We start from the raw sequence: 15,646 nt of genomic DNA, 5'->3' as shown, positions 1-15,646 counted from the left end.
GACATATTTCTTTGGAAAAGGTTTTTATTAACTTGTTAGATTTGTGTTTAGTTTATTACTGTGTAGATAAGTTTGAATAACGCAGAGCCGTTCTGAGTCTCTCATACTATCCTCACAGGCAGGCGTGGGACCTTGCAGTTGATATTTGCCTTTCCCAGTTACCTGCGATCATTGACGAGGGCACACTGTTTCGTGTAAGTGAAATGTCTTGTGATGTATAATCCGGTGAATGTGTAATCTGCTTTAATATTCAGTATTGTATGTCAGATGCTGTTTTTGTTGTTGTTCTTAGTGTGCTGGAGGGAGCATGTATCCCATATGTTTTTGTGTTCACGCCATGTCACCCTCTGACCTATTTAGGATTACTTGACTGTCTCTCGTGGCCATCTCTCCTTACAGCATAGTCCCTTCTTTGCCGAGCAACTGACTGCCTTCCAAGTGTGGTTGACTATGGGTGTGGAAAACCGAAACCCCCCTGAGCAACTGCCCATCGTCCTACAGGTAAACGTGTGAACCCCCTCCCATTGTCCTATCCAGTCTATGGTTTTCTCCATGCTTTGGGCCTATAATCGCACTGATAACACAGCCTGCACCTTTTTTTGGCACACAGCACTTTATATCACCATGTGCTGCTTGTGAGCCCCCAGCCAGATGCGTTTGGATAATAAATGACTGGTTTGCTTCTGGATGACTTGAGGATGCTGCTGTGTGCTTTTGTTATGAAGAAATGTTGTGCTTAGATTTCATTAAACTTGCTATGAGTCGGTTTGCATTGCCCTTCTTCGTGCAGCTGTGCTGCATTCCTAAAATCCTAATGTCTGGGGTCAGTGCTCGCTAGGGATGAGTGCCCCCTGCAGTTGCCATGCTAGATGAGTCCCTCCAGTCCCATTACCGCCATGCTTTTTATAAAGTTATCCTATTGATTTGAGGGTTAATGTTCCATAAGTCATCTTTCTATTATTTTTACAATCTGACCTTTCTGTTTTCCCCCTGAGGATCAGCATTTGAAAACTCTATATTATATATCGAGCCATTTTTCCCTTCAGCGAGGCATATTGTTCATTGTGATTTCTGGACGGCTTGTGGTTCACATCGGTTGTGTACGAAGTATCCATTAACGTATCCGTTGTAGCATTAAGTGTCTGCACCCAATCACTGCATGCTTTATTCTCTCTTCCCAGGTGTTGCTGAGTCAAGTTCATCGGCTCCGAGCTTTGGATCTTCTAGGAAGATTTTTGGACCTGGGACCCTGGGCCGTGAGCCTGGTACGTTTCAGGCATTCTATTACCTCAAAATGTTTAATATTGGCCTCTACCAATCCCCGGTTTAAATCCCAGCTTACCGTGAGTGAATAGGCAGCCATGACCATTGTATTGAGTGTTCCGATCTCTATATTAGCTGATTTTATTCTACTGAAGTAAGATATTTTTTTTATATTGACCTGTTTACCAACTACTTATTTAACTGCAATTGCCATTACCAAACTAAGAGATAAGCCCAAGGGACTGATATATTCACATACAACGCTAATCCATAATCCCTGCAGTTTATAAAATGAACACCCGCTCGACCAAGACAATTTATCAATAGTTTTACTAGTCCATGTTCATTCTTGAAAGGGGTGTCCTCTACAGTAAATGTGACTTACCAGATGACATATATCTGACTCTGCAGAAGGTAAATGGCAACACAGGAAATGTCTGTCTAAATCAGGATCTTCTACTTATGTACCTCTCTTTTCTAGGCGCTCTCTGTGGGCATCTTCCCCTATGTTTTGAAGCTTCTCCAGAGCTCAGCAAGGGAACTGAGACCTTTACTTGTCTTCATTTGGGCCAAGATCCTGGCTGTGGACAGTGTGAGTAGCCACGGCTGTTGCATTTTATGCCTTGTTGCACCTCGCTAAACATACTTCTCCTGTGGGATCCTTTTCCAGGGGCACTGAAAGGCACCAGCCTCCATCAATGTCTAGGAAAGGATTTAATGGAAAATTATTGCTAGACGAACATTGAAACTCTGCTATAGATAAAGTTCTCTAGGGCTTAATAAAGAGAATATAGTAGAGAAATGTAATAAAGTGCTTTGTCTGACATCTTGTTCATTCTCTCCTATGTGACCCCCTCCCTGTTCCCATCCTAGTCGTGCCAAGCAGATTTAGTGAAGGATAACGGACACAAATATTTCCTTGCTGTGTTGGCTGACCCCTACATGCCGGTAAGATCAGTCATCAATATCTCTAGCGAAGACCTCTGTACACGAACATCTCTGCTCTGAAATAGAAGCATACATTCTGGATACGCCTTGTGCTTAGAGATTTATTATTTTTTACCAGGGTTTTACAAAATGTTCCACCGGAAATTACAAACGCAAAGATTATTAACGTTTAGTGTCGTTTTCACACCTCAGAGCAATGAGCATTTAAATAGTGTTATGTAAAATAAAGTACAGTCATGACATAGTCACAAACTTGATGAAAAATGTCTCCCCCACAAGTTAATGATAAATAACACATGGACATATACTACTCAAAGTAATTCCAGATAATTCCATCAGAATCCTGATGGTTGCAACTTTACTCCTGAAATGCTTTTTCTTACATAGAATTCACTACATTCCTAGATCCAATCTACTCTGCTTTTATTAAAATTCTTTAGACGCCTTAAACCTATTTGAGGTCTGCTCTAATCATCGATTGATATTGGTGCAATCTAATCCCAATCTTTTTATGTTAAAAACAGTTTTCTTTTACCCAGGCTGAGCATCGCACAATGACCTCCTTCATCCTGGCTGTTATCGTGAATAACTACACGACTGGCCAGGTTAGTGAATGTGGAGTCTGCTTTGTATAGTATGACCATTACAGTGTGTGTGTTATTACAGATTTATAAATCATTACGGTAAACTAGATGCAGAAAGTAAAATACACCGTACTGAATAGCACAATGATGTTTATTAAACACTGCTTTACGCTCTCTAAAATTGTCCTGTTTGTGCTGTAGGAAGCCTGTCTGCAGGGGAACCTGATTGCGATTTGCCTGGAACAGCTAAATGATCCTCACCCACTACTGCGCCAATGGGTTGCCATCTGCCTGGGCCGCATTTGGCAAAACTTTGACGCTGCTCGCTGGTGTGGCGTGCGGGACAGTGCACATGAGAAGCTGTACAGCCTCTTGTCTGACCCGATGCCTGAGGTAAGCTGTTGTCCATATGGGACGAACAAGGGAGGTGAGGATCTAATCGCCATGCAGATGTACGATGCATCTATGTTACAACTGCAGAAAAGTACTTTATTGTTTGTAGGTACGGACAGCTGCTGTGTTTGCACTGGGGACCTTTGTGGGGAATTCTGCAGAGAGGACGGACCACTCAACAACAATAGATCACAATGTAGCCATGATGTTGGCGCAACTCATAAACGACGGTAGTGCAATGGTTCGCAAGGTAAGCCGTGGATTCCGTGTTGCCTGACAGCCGTTCACTTCTTCTCGTAGTACAAAGCTACCTCGTGCAGCCATGGGATGTGGTATTCTGTGATTGTGGTGTATGTTACACACCTCTTTCTCTTTCTTCCTTTCTCTCTGCACAGGAGCTGGTTGTAGCACTGAGTCACCTTGTTGTACAGTATGAGAGTAACTTCTGCACAGTAGCTCTCCAGTTTATGGAAGAAGAGAAGAATTACCCCCTGCCCTCTCCAGCCTCCACTGGTGAGTTTCACAGTCTGTTTTTTATTACAGTAAAAATGCCGCTTTTATTACAGTATTACAGTAAAAATGCCGTTTTCCTATCTTGGCAGAGGGAGGCAGCTTGACGCCAGTACGTGATGCTCCCAGCACCCCCCGCCTGCGGTCTGTCAGCTCTTACGGCAACATCCGTGCAGTGACAACCCCACGAAACCTGAACAAGTCTCTACAAAACCTCAGCCTCAACGAAGAGAGTAAGATCCCATCCTGACATGTTACTGTGAAACTCTCAGGGTCACTCACTATATTGTGGATTGTTGCAAATTCAAAACGCATTTACGTTTTTTTGGTCAAAATAGACAAATGTTTTCAGTTAAATCTGTTTTCAGTTTGGCTATTTTGGTCTCAAATGCTTAATCCTCTTTGAATATCACACAATTCTCTTTTTAGTGAATAACTGTATATTGTGTTCAAGTGCTAAACGTTTCTGTTCAGAGGGAGCTGTGCACAAAGAGCACAGTAAGTAATGGTCTCCCTGTCTCCCTCGCCGTTTCTGTTCAGAGGGAGCTGTGCACAAAGAGCACAGTAAGTAATTGTCTACCTGTCTCCCTCGCCGTTTCTGTTCAGAGGGAGCTGTGCACAAAGAGCACAGTAAGTAATGGTCTCCCTGTCTCCCTCGCCGTTTCTGTTCAGAGGGAGCTGTGCACAAAGAGCACAGTAAGTAATGGTCTACCTGTCTCCCTCGCCGTTTCTGTTCAGAGGGAGCTGTGCACAAAGAGCACAGTAAGTAATGGTCTCCCTCGTCGTTTCTGTTCAGAGGGAGCTGTGCACAAAGAGCACAGTAAGTAATGGTCTCCCTGTCTCCCTCGCCGTTTCTGTTCAGAGGGAGCTGTGCACAAAGAGCACAGTAAGTAATGGTCTCCCTGTCTCCCTCGCCGTTTCTGTTCAGAGGGAGCTGTGCACAAAGAGCACAGTAAGTAATGGTCTACCTGTCTCCCTCGTCGTTTCTGTTCAGAGGGAGCTGTGCATAAAGAGCACAGTAAGTAATGGTCTCCCTGTCTCCCTCGTCGTTTCTGTTCAGAGGGAGCTGTGCACCAAGAGCACAGCAAGTAATGGTCTCCCTTGTCGTTTCTGTTCAGAGGGAGCTGTGCACCAAGAGCACAGTAAGTAATGGTCTCCCTTGTCGTTTCTGTTCAGAGGGAGCTGTGCAGAAAGAGCACAGTAAGTAATGGTCTCCCTGTCTCCCTCGTCGTTTCTGTTCAGAGGGAGCTGTGCACAAAGAGCACAGTAAGTAATGGTCTCCCTGTCTCCCTCGCCGTTTCTGTTCAGAGGGAGCTGTGCACAAAAAGCACAGTAAGTAATGGTCTCCCTCGTCGTTTCTGTTCAGAGGGAGCTGTGCACCAAGAGCACAGTAAGTAATGGTCTCCCTTGTCGTTTCTGTTCAGAGGGAGCTGTGCACAAAGAGCACAGTAAGTAATGGTCTCCCTGTCTCCCTCGCCGTTTCTGTTCAGAGGGAGCTGTGCAGAAAGAGCACAGTAAGTAATGGTCTCCCTGTCTCCCTCGTCGTTTCTGTTCAGAGGGAGCTGTGCACAAAGAGCACAGTAAGTAATGGTCTCCCTGTCTCCCTCGCCGTTTCTGTTCAGAGGGAGCTGTGCACAAAGAGCACAGTAAGTAATGGTCTCCCTGTCTCCCTCGTCGTTTCTGTTCAGAGGGAGCTGTGCACAAAGAGCACAGTAAGTAATGGTCTCCCTGTCTCCCTCGCCGTTTCTGTTCAGAGGGAGCTGTGCAGAAAGAGCACAGTAAGTAATGGTCTCCCTGTCTCCCTCGCCGTTTCTGTTCAGAGGGAGCTGTGCACAAAGAGCACAGTAAGTAATGGTCTCCCTGTCTCCCTCGCCGTTTCTGTTCAGAGGGAGCTGTGCACAAAGAGCACAGTAAGTAATGGTCTCCCTCGTCGTTTCTGTTCAGAGGGAGCTGTGCAGAGAGAGCACAGTAAGTAATGGTCTCCCTGTCTCCCTTGCCGCCCAGACAACAACTGTAATGGTCTGGACATGTGTAGTACAATAAAAAGAAACCTATATAATGGGAGCACTGCAATTAATATATATATATATTATACACACCTCTGACATAATTGTGACCTTGTGGCACTAATTTGCATAGGATGCTGCATCACTATATTACAAGCAGACCCGATGTTAATGTTTAACACCCATTATTCACCTTATAAAGCTATCTTTTCAATTATAATAGTACCATTTACAGATTCTTGGTCTTTGTAAATTTGGTATTTATAGTGTACAAAGTATACATAGCCAGTGCTATAAGCTCTGCACCGGTCAGCCAACTCAGAGAGAGGAAGGATTCCCCAATATTATGTGTGCCTTGACTGTGCCAGGACTGAACTGGTTTGTGATGTCAATTAGTCGATCTTTAATGTACATTTAAAATTAAACCGAGCATCTCGTGTAAAAAGGTGTTAACACTATATTATTAGGCCATTTTAGATTTATTTATTGTTTTTAATTTTTGCCTAACTTCCTTAGAAGTGAAGGATCCCCTATACATTTTCAGTTCTTTTAACCCTCTCTCTGTCGGAGATTGAATTCATTGTATTTTAGGACATCACATTCTGGATATTTTATCGTCTTTTGTGTGATTACCTGTTTCTCTTCCCCAAGTGGGCAATCCTATCACATTCTCTCCTGGAAACCTCAGCACAAGCAGCAGTGCAAGTAGCACCCTCGGCAGCCCTGACAATGAAGAATACATCTTGTCCTTTGAGACCATTGATAAGATGCGGAGAGTTAGTTCCTACTCCAACCTCAACTCCCTGATAGGTAATGATTGACACTGCTTATCTAATTATCAGTACACCTACCAGCTTTGTAAATATTTCCTGTCAGTCTTTACATCTTTCTTTTCTCTGAAATTAGTTTGTTCTCCACACTTTATATCAGCTGAACATATAGTGACCAGGGACCTGTTGCCACAACATGCATGATCACAGCCAGGATTACAACCAGGAGAAACCCACACTAACACCTCCAGTGACCCATTCCCAGCGCTGTCACAACCACGAGAAACCCCCGCTAACATCTCCAGTGACCCATTCCCAGCACTGTCACAACCACGAGAAACCCACACTAACACCTCCAGTGACCCATTCCCAGCGCTGTCACAACCACGAGAAACCCCCGCTAACACCTCCAGTGACCCATTCCCAGCGCTGTCACAACCACGAGAAACCCACACTAACACCTCCAGTGACCCATTCCCAGCGCTGTCACAACCACGAGAAACCCACACTAACACCTCCAATGACCCATTCCCAGCGCTGTCACAACCACGAGAAACCCACACTAACACCTCCAGTGAGCCATTCCCAGCGCTGTCACAACCACGAGAAACCCACACTAACACCTCCAATGACCCATTCCCAGCGCTGTCACAACCACGAGAAACCCACGCTAACACCTCCAGTGACCCATTCCCAGCACTGTCACAACCACGAGAAACCCACGCTAACACCTCCAGTGACCCATTCCCAGCACTAACACCTCCAGTGACCCATTCCCAGCACTGTCACAACCACGAGAAACCCACGCTAACACCTCCAGTGACCCATTCCCAGGACTGTCACAACCAGGAGAAACCCACACTAACACCACCAGTGACCCATTCACAGCACTGTCACAACCAGGAGAAACCCACACTAACACCACCAGTGACCCATTCCCAGCGTTGTCACAACCACGAGGAACCCACACAAACACCTCCAGTGACCCATTCCCAGCGCTGTCACAACCACGAGAAACCCACGCTAACACCTCTAGTGACCCATTCCCAGCATTGTCACAACCAGGAGAAACCCGAACTAACACCTCCAGTGACCCATTCCCAGCACTGTCACAACCACGAGAAACCCACGCTAACACCTCCAGTGACCCATTCCCAGCACTGTCACAACCACGAGAAACCCACGCTAACACCTCCAGTGACCCATTCCCAGCACTAACACCTCCAGTGACCCATTCCCAGGACTGTCACAACCAGGAGAAACCCACACTAACACCACCAGTGACCCATTCACAGCACTGTCACAACCAGGAGAAACCCACACAAACACCTCCAGTGACCCATTCCCAGCGCTGTCACAACCACGAGAAACCCACGCTAACACCTCTAGTGACCCATTCCCAGCATTGTCACAACCAGGAGAAACCCGAACTAACACCTCCAGTGACCCATTCCCAGCACTGTCACAACCACGAGAAACCCACGCTAACACCTCCAGTGACCCATTCCCAGCACTGTCACAACCACGAGAAACCCACGCTAACACCTCCAGTGACCCATTCCCAGCACTAACACCTCCAGTGACCCATTCCCAGGACTGTCACAACCAGGAGAAACCCACACTAACACCACCAGTGACCCATTCCCAGCGTTGTCACAACCACGAGGAACCCACACAAACACCTCCAGTGACCCATTCCCAGCGCTGTCACAACCACGAGAAACCCACGCTAACACCTCTAGTGACCCATTCCCAGCATTGTCACAACCAGGAGAAACCCGAACTAACACCTCCAGTGACCCATTCCCAGCACTGTCACAACCACGAGAAACCCACGCTAACACCTCCAGTGACCCATTCCCAGCACTGTCACAACCAGGAGAAACCCACACTAACACCTCCAGTGATCCATTCCCAGCATTGTCACAACCACGAGAAACCCACGCTAACACCTCCAGTGACCCATTCCCAGCACTGTCACAACCACGAGAAACCCACGCTTACATCTCCAGTGACCCATTCCCAGCGCTGTCACAGCCACGAGAAACCGACGCTAACACCTCCAGTGACTCCTTCCCAGCGCTGTCACAACCAGGAGAAACCCACACTAACACCACCAGTGACCCATTCCCAGCACTGTCACAACCAGGAGAAACCCACACTAACACCACCAGTGACCCATTCCCAGCGCTGTCACAACCACGAGGAACCCACACAAACACCTCCAGTGACCCATTCCCAGCGCTGTCACAACCACGAGGAACCCACACAAACACCTCCAGTGACCCATTCCCAGCTCTGTCACAACCACGAGAAACCCACACTAACACCTCCAATGACCCATTCCCAGCGCTGTCACAACCACGAGAAACCCACGCTAACACCTCCAGTGACCCATTCCCAGCACTGTCACAACCACGAGAAACCCACGCTAACACCTCCAGTGACCCATTCCCAGGACTGTCACAACCAGGAGAAACCCACACTAACACCACCAGTGACCCATTCACAGCACTGTCACAACCAGGAGAAACCCACACTAACACCACCAGTGACCCATTCCCAGCGCTGTCACAACCACGAGGAACCCACACAAACACCTCCAGTGACCCATTCCCAGCGCTGTCACAACCACGAGAAACCCACGCTAACACCTCTAGTGACCCATTCCCAACATTGTCACAACCACGAGAAACCCGAACTAACACCTCCAGTGATCCATTCCCAGCATTGTCACAACCACGAGAAACCCACGCTAACACCTCCAGTGACCCATTCCCAGCACTGTCACAACCACGAGAAACCCACGCTTACATCTCCAGTGACCCATTCCCAGCGCTGTCACAGCCACGAGAAACCGACGCTAACACCTCCAGTGACTCCTTCCCAGCGCTGTCACAACCAGGAGAAACCCACACTAAAACCACCATTGACCCATTCCCACCTTTGTCACAACCAGGAGAAACCCACGCTAACACCTCCAGTGACCCATTCCACCTTTGTCACAACCACGAGAAACCCACGCTAACACCTCCAGTGACCCATTCCCAGCACTGTCACAACCACGAGAAACCCACACTAACACCACCAGTGACCCATTCCCACCTTTGTCACAACCACGAGAAACCCACGCTAACACCTCCAGTGACCCATTCCCAGCGCTGTCACAACCAGGAGAAACCCACGCTAACACCTCCAGTGACCCATTCCCAGCACTGTTACAACCAGGAGAAACCCACACAAACACCTCCAGTGACCCATTCACAGCACTAACACCACCAGTGACCCATTCCCAGCGCTGTCACAACCAAGAGAAACCCACACAAACACCTCCAGTGACCCATTCCCAGCGCTGTCACAACCACGAGAAACCCACGCTAACACCTCCAGTGACCCATTCACAGCATTGTCACAACCAGGAGAAACCCGAACTAACACCACCAGTGACCCATTCACAGCACTGTCACAACCAGGAGAAACCCACGCTAACACCACCAGTGACCCATTCCCAGCATTGTCACAACCAGGAGAAACCGACACTAACACCACCAGTGACCCATTCACAGCACTGTCACAACCAGGAGAAACCCACGCTAACACCACCAGTGACCCATTCCCAGCATTGTCACAACCAGGAGAAACCCACACTAACACCTCCAGTGACCCATTCCCAGCACTGTCACAACCACGAGAAACCCACGCTAACACCTCCAGTGACCCATTCCCAGCACTGTCACAACCAGGAGAAACCCACACTAACACCTCCAGTGATCCATTCCCAGCATTGTCACAACCACGAGAAACCCACGCTAACACCTCCAGTGACTCCTTCCCAGCGCTGTCACAACCAGGAGAAACCCACACTAACACCACCAGTGACCCATTCCCAGCGCTGTCACAACCAGGAGAAACCCACACTAACACCACCAGTGACCCATTCACAGCACTGTCACAACCAGGAGAAACCCACACTAAAACCACCATTGACCCATTCCCACCTTTGTCACAACCAGGAGAAACCCACACTAACACCACCAGTGACCCATTCCCACCTTTGTCACAACCACGAGAAACCCACACTAACTCCTCCAGCGACCCATTCCCAGCATTGTCACAACCAGGAGAAACCCACGCTAACACCTCCAGTGACCCATTCCCAGCATTGTCACAACCACGAGAAACCCACATTCCCAGCACTATCACAGCCACGAGAAACCCACACTAACACCACCAGTGACCCATTCCCACCTTTGTCACAACCACGAGAAACCCACGCTAACACCTCCAGTGACCCATTCCCAGCACTGTTACAACCAGGAGAAACCCACGCTAACACCTCCAGTGACCCATTCCCACCTTTGTCACAACCACGAGAAACCCACACTAACACCTCCAGTAACCCATTCCCAGCGCTGTCACAACCAGGAGAAACCCACGCTAACACCTCCAGTGACCCATTCCCACCTTTGTCACAACCACGAGAAACCCACACTAACACCTCCAGTGACCCATTCCCAGCACTGTTACAACCAGGAGAAACCCACACTAACACCTCCAGTGACCCATTCCCAGCACTGTCACAACCACGAGAAACCCACACTAACACCTCCAGTGACCCATTCCTAGCACTGTCACAAACAGGAGAAACCCAGCACTAACACCTCCAGTGACCCATTCCCAGCACTGTCACAACCACGAGAAACCCACGCTAACACCTCCAGTGACCCATTCCCAGCACTGTCACAACCACGAGAAACCCACACTAACACCTCCAGTGACCCATTCCCAGCGCTGTCACAACCACGAAAAACCCACACTAACACCTCCAGTGACCCATTCCCAGCGCTGTCACAACCAGGAGAAACCCACACTAACACCTCCAGTGACCCATTCCCAGCACTGTCACAACCACGAGAAACACACACTAACACCTCCAGTGACCCATTCCCAGCGCTGTCACAACCACGAAAAACCCACACTAACTCCTCCAGTGACCCATTCCCAGCGCTGTCACAACCAGGAGAAACCCACATTAACACCACCAGTGGACCCATTCCCAGCACTGTCACAACCACAAGAAACCCACACTGTCACCTGCAGTGACTCATTCCCAGCACTGTCACAACCAGGAGAAACCCACACTAACACCTCCAGTGACCCATTCTTTGCTTTCTCTCTCTCCAGTCAGACCAATATTTTGATGAATAGATTCTCTGTCTGTGTGTTTCTCCCTTTCTCTATCTGACTTGCCCTTTATCCACAGCGCCCTTTTGTCAGTTTCCTGGCATCACTCTTTGAGTACCCCAGGGCTCCTAGAGCTTGTAATTAGCTGTACCTTGAGTTTAAAAAAAAACAGTGGTTTAGGATGAACTAGCCTTATCAAAGGTAGATCCTTAATGAGACGTCAGAAGCCTCGAGAGCTGGATTTAAAAGACTGAATTTTTGTCAGAAAATACGCACTGATTCACCCATCCTTCCTCTGCATCCCTGGGGACCAGTGATAATCCTCAATATCCCCTTAACTCTTTACAGTCCAGTCCTAACCTTAATTACATATAGACCCATTACTGCTAGACTCCTATATCCAGGTACATTATTTGAAATTGAAAACCATAATTGTGCGATGTTTATCTTTGTCGTTCCTCCTCGAACCACCTTTGTTTTACACACAACAGCTGCAGATATGCTTGTGGTGCAACCAAGTCATAAACGCTGATCTTTCAGGATCCTGTGCTGGAGGATTTGGGGATTCGAGTAGTGACAGACCCTTTAAATCAGTTGTTCCTTTATAGAATGGGTCAATTCCTGCTGTCATGGTGATCTAATCTAATGCATTACAGCAATGAATATTTTTGTGTTTTATGAGTTAAGATTTAAATGAACATTAGACACATTAAAAGTAACCCTTGGCAGAGGCTTGGTATATTCGGAGGGATACCACTAACTTGTGATGCATTTAAATTGGGGGGATATTTTTTTTTCCTCTATATTGTTCGCCTGCCACCCTCAAGGCAAACCACTTAGGAGACTCCAACACTGGGAATTTAAAACCTGATATTTTCAACCAAAAGACAAACTAAATCTGCTTCATCGTGTATCTGTAGTCTGCTACTCCTTGTAAGCTGAGCTGCGGGAAAATAGGTGTGACCCGGCTAATAATACTGAATTCATAAATAATCTAGGAAAACTCTGCTGATTATTATCGTTATTACGGATTTCTTACTTTTCATTTTATTTCTACAGGAGTGTCTTTTAATAGCGTCTACACCCAGATATGGAGAGTCCTCCTGCACCTTGCGGCTGATCCCTACCCGGAAGCATCAGATCTCGCTATGAAAGTACTCAATAGTATTGCATACAAGGTATGTATATTAAATGTTGTTGGAAATTGTGTGTTAAAAGTGTTAAATTTTTAGCCTTTTTTCCCATACTGGACCTCTTTATTTATTTTCCTGTCCCATTGTATTGCTGTTTTACGTCACAAATTTGTCACTTTCAATGTATAAAAACAGAGTTGCAAAAGTAAGCCTTTATTTTCTGACAATTTACTGCCCGTGTCCGATTGGGAGGCTTTTCTTTCACAGTCTTCTTATAACAATCCTTAAAACTGCAGATGTGTTTTTATTAATCTAATATTAATAAAACACAAATTAATAATTTTTTGTATTTTGGGAAACATCAGGGGGAAAAAGCAAAAAATCCAAAAGAGGAATGAATACAAATTTTCCTGAAAGATTATTTTGGTGCATTGCAGAAAACGCAAAAAAAGTCAAAATGTGAAAAGGCTGGAGTAAAACTTTTATATGTAAGAAAATGGCGAATTCACACAAAACTGCCACAAATTTCAAAGCGAACCAATCACAGATCAGCTTTGCCGTTAATCGGTTTCTCGTTGGTTCCTTGCTTTCTATAATGATTTCCCATTCTGCCATGTACTGTGTACACCATGAATTCATGTTGTAAACCTCACATGTACGTGTCTCTCTCGCTTTATTACTATACCTTATTCTATGTATGTTAAATGGATTGCATGCAGTCATGCTGTGCAATGTTTTTCCTAACATTAGAGAATTCAAATGATTTTATACATTTTAGCGCAGGCTGGTGGAAGAGAAACTGCCTTTTGGTTTGTTACAGTGTCACGATTGAGGGCTTTAATGATGGTTCCTGTGGAGAGGCGAAACATGTTAGAAGAATCATTATATTTTTATGGCCCACCAGTCTGCCCTGTCTGCTTCTTGTAGCTCAGATTACCTGGGCTTTATTCGCTAAACTCTGAATTCTATCAAACTGTAATCCTAATTGCAAAATGTGTCAAAACCAGCCAAATTGTTGATAAAATGGAGTTGGAGAATTTTTCTAAACCAACAATTTTTGGCTAAATGTTCCCAGTCCGTTTTATTTTCTCAGATTCTGTATGCAGTGAATAAGTCCAATGTATACTCCTCCATTGACTGGCTTAGTGGGATGGTTGCTGGAGTCTCACATTCTCCCTGCTTTCCCTGTAAGCGCAGTGGTGCATTGCTGCCCTGAATTCAGCAAGCTGGATGTTTCTTGGTTTAGCAGTGACAGCATCCGCACAGTCTGAAGGGAATACCCAGCGTTCCCCGCCCCCGCCGCTTTGTGCTGCTTCTCCCCCTTTTAACCGTCTCTGCCGTGCTGCAATATTCGCCTCCAGCAGTGAAAGTGTTAACACGCACGTGCCGGGTTGCCCGCATTAGTCATGGAGCTCGTTAACTGTGTATTAAATGTGCAGAGGGATCCATCACGTTCTCTTTTCAAGTTTGCAGCTGGGAGCTGTTTCATGCAGCTGTTTCACAGTTCTCTCCTCTTAATATCTTGCCTTTTATTACGTGTTCCTGCTGAAAATGTTCAAAAAGGAGGGGGGTTTCATTGAAAATCAGGTGCAATAAGGGATAAAAAAAGAATAATTTAATTTTAATGGTGCAGGAATATTAATGAGTACAAGGCAGCAAATCATGCAAATAGCTGCAGCCACAGTGATAGCACATTATCCTGCGCTACAGTGAATTATACCAGGGATTCAAACCAAGGCCAAAATAGCCGAGCTGAATCCAGATTTTCTAGCTCTGCTATTTTGGAAACATAGAATGTGACGGCAGATAAGAACCATTCGGCCCATCTAGTCTGCCCAATTTTCTAAATACTCTCATTAGTCCCTGGCCTTATCTTATAGTTAGGATAGCCTTATGCCTATCCCACACATGCTTAAACTCCTTTACCGTGTTAACCTCTACCACTTCAGCTGGAAGGCTATTCCATGCATCCACTACCCTCTCAGTAAAGTAATACTTCCTGATATTATTTTTAAACCTTTGCCCCTCTAATTTAAGACCATGTCCTCTTGTTGTGGTAGTTTTTCTTCTTTTAGAAATACTACCACAACAAGAGGACATATTCTTAATTTCGGCTTAAAGTGAAATTCACTTTGCGTTGCTGGCCTTCCTCACTGTAGTGAATAATAATGTCAGTGTTTCTCCTATATATCACCCGGTGGATGCCCATAACATCAGAGGTTATTCACTTACGGTAAGTGGTAATTGCCCGGAAGTAAGTGTGAATTGAAAACAAAGCCTGCCTTGAGCATATTTCCCAGTTCGACTTCATTGACCTAAGAGTTGCAATTTGCTTGAATTGACATCGATAATGTAGTTTCTGTGTTATTTAATGTCAAATCAAATGTTTAAATATTTTATTTCCGTTGTCCATTTGGAGCAAGCCCCTCGGTTAGCTGTTGTGACACAATTCTCTGCAGATTAACTTAATTTTTTTCCCTTCAAACTGAAAGAAAAGACGTGCAGCATTGATTATATAAATAAAGTTATCCGTTTTGAGATGGCATATATTTTTTTTAAATCTGCAGAAACCAGTATTGATAATAAAAGGCTGTTTCCTGCAGCCAATCAGAATGTGTCATTTTTCACATTTGAGTTGATTAGCATTCCACTGTAATGGGAAGCAATGGAACTGCTTGGTGATTTGGAATGCCACAATTAGTAGGCTCAGACATTTCTTGTAATGTTCTTCTTGAAATAAAAGGCAGAGCTAAATACCCAAACCATTTGCTCACTGCTTTTTATAAAGCCCAGATGATGCAAAGGGTTTCTAAGGATGATAATTATCATTTCCCCCAACCCCCTTCAGGCCCTTT

At 45.9% G+C, this 15,646-nt stretch overlaps 1 protein-coding gene across 2 annotated transcripts in view; it reads left to right on the top strand.

The window, feature by feature from the left end:
* Window positions 1-15,646, top strand: part of RPTOR (regulatory associated protein of MTOR complex 1) — a 204,205-nt gene that overhangs the window by 173,654 nt on the left and 14,905 nt on the right. For both annotated transcript variants that reach the window (XM_063456325.1, XM_063456324.1), the window contains exons 10-21: window positions 119-194; window positions 400-501; window positions 1,182-1,265; window positions 1,745-1,855; window positions 2,137-2,211; window positions 2,751-2,816; window positions 2,997-3,188; window positions 3,298-3,438; window positions 3,584-3,701; window positions 3,791-3,931; window positions 6,356-6,514; window positions 12,718-12,836. In XM_063456325.1, coding sequence (XP_063312395.1) covers window positions 119-194; window positions 400-501; window positions 1,182-1,265; window positions 1,745-1,855; window positions 2,137-2,211; window positions 2,751-2,816; window positions 2,997-3,188; window positions 3,298-3,438; window positions 3,584-3,701; window positions 3,791-3,931; window positions 6,356-6,514; window positions 12,718-12,836 — 1,384 coding nt within the window. The remainder of the gene's footprint in view (window positions 1-118; window positions 195-399; window positions 502-1,181; window positions 1,266-1,744; window positions 1,856-2,136; window positions 2,212-2,750; window positions 2,817-2,996; window positions 3,189-3,297; window positions 3,439-3,583; window positions 3,702-3,790; window positions 3,932-6,355; window positions 6,515-12,717; window positions 12,837-15,646) is intronic.

This window comes from Pelobates fuscus, chromosome 5 (genome assembly GCF_036172605.1).
Source record: "Pelobates fuscus isolate aPelFus1 chromosome 5, aPelFus1.pri, whole genome shotgun sequence".
NCBI classification, from domain to species: domain Eukaryota; kingdom Metazoa; phylum Chordata; class Amphibia; order Anura; family Pelobatidae; genus Pelobates; species Pelobates fuscus.
The sequence above is the reverse complement of the archived record's forward strand: the minus strand, read 5'-3'. Positions and strand labels throughout refer to the sequence as shown.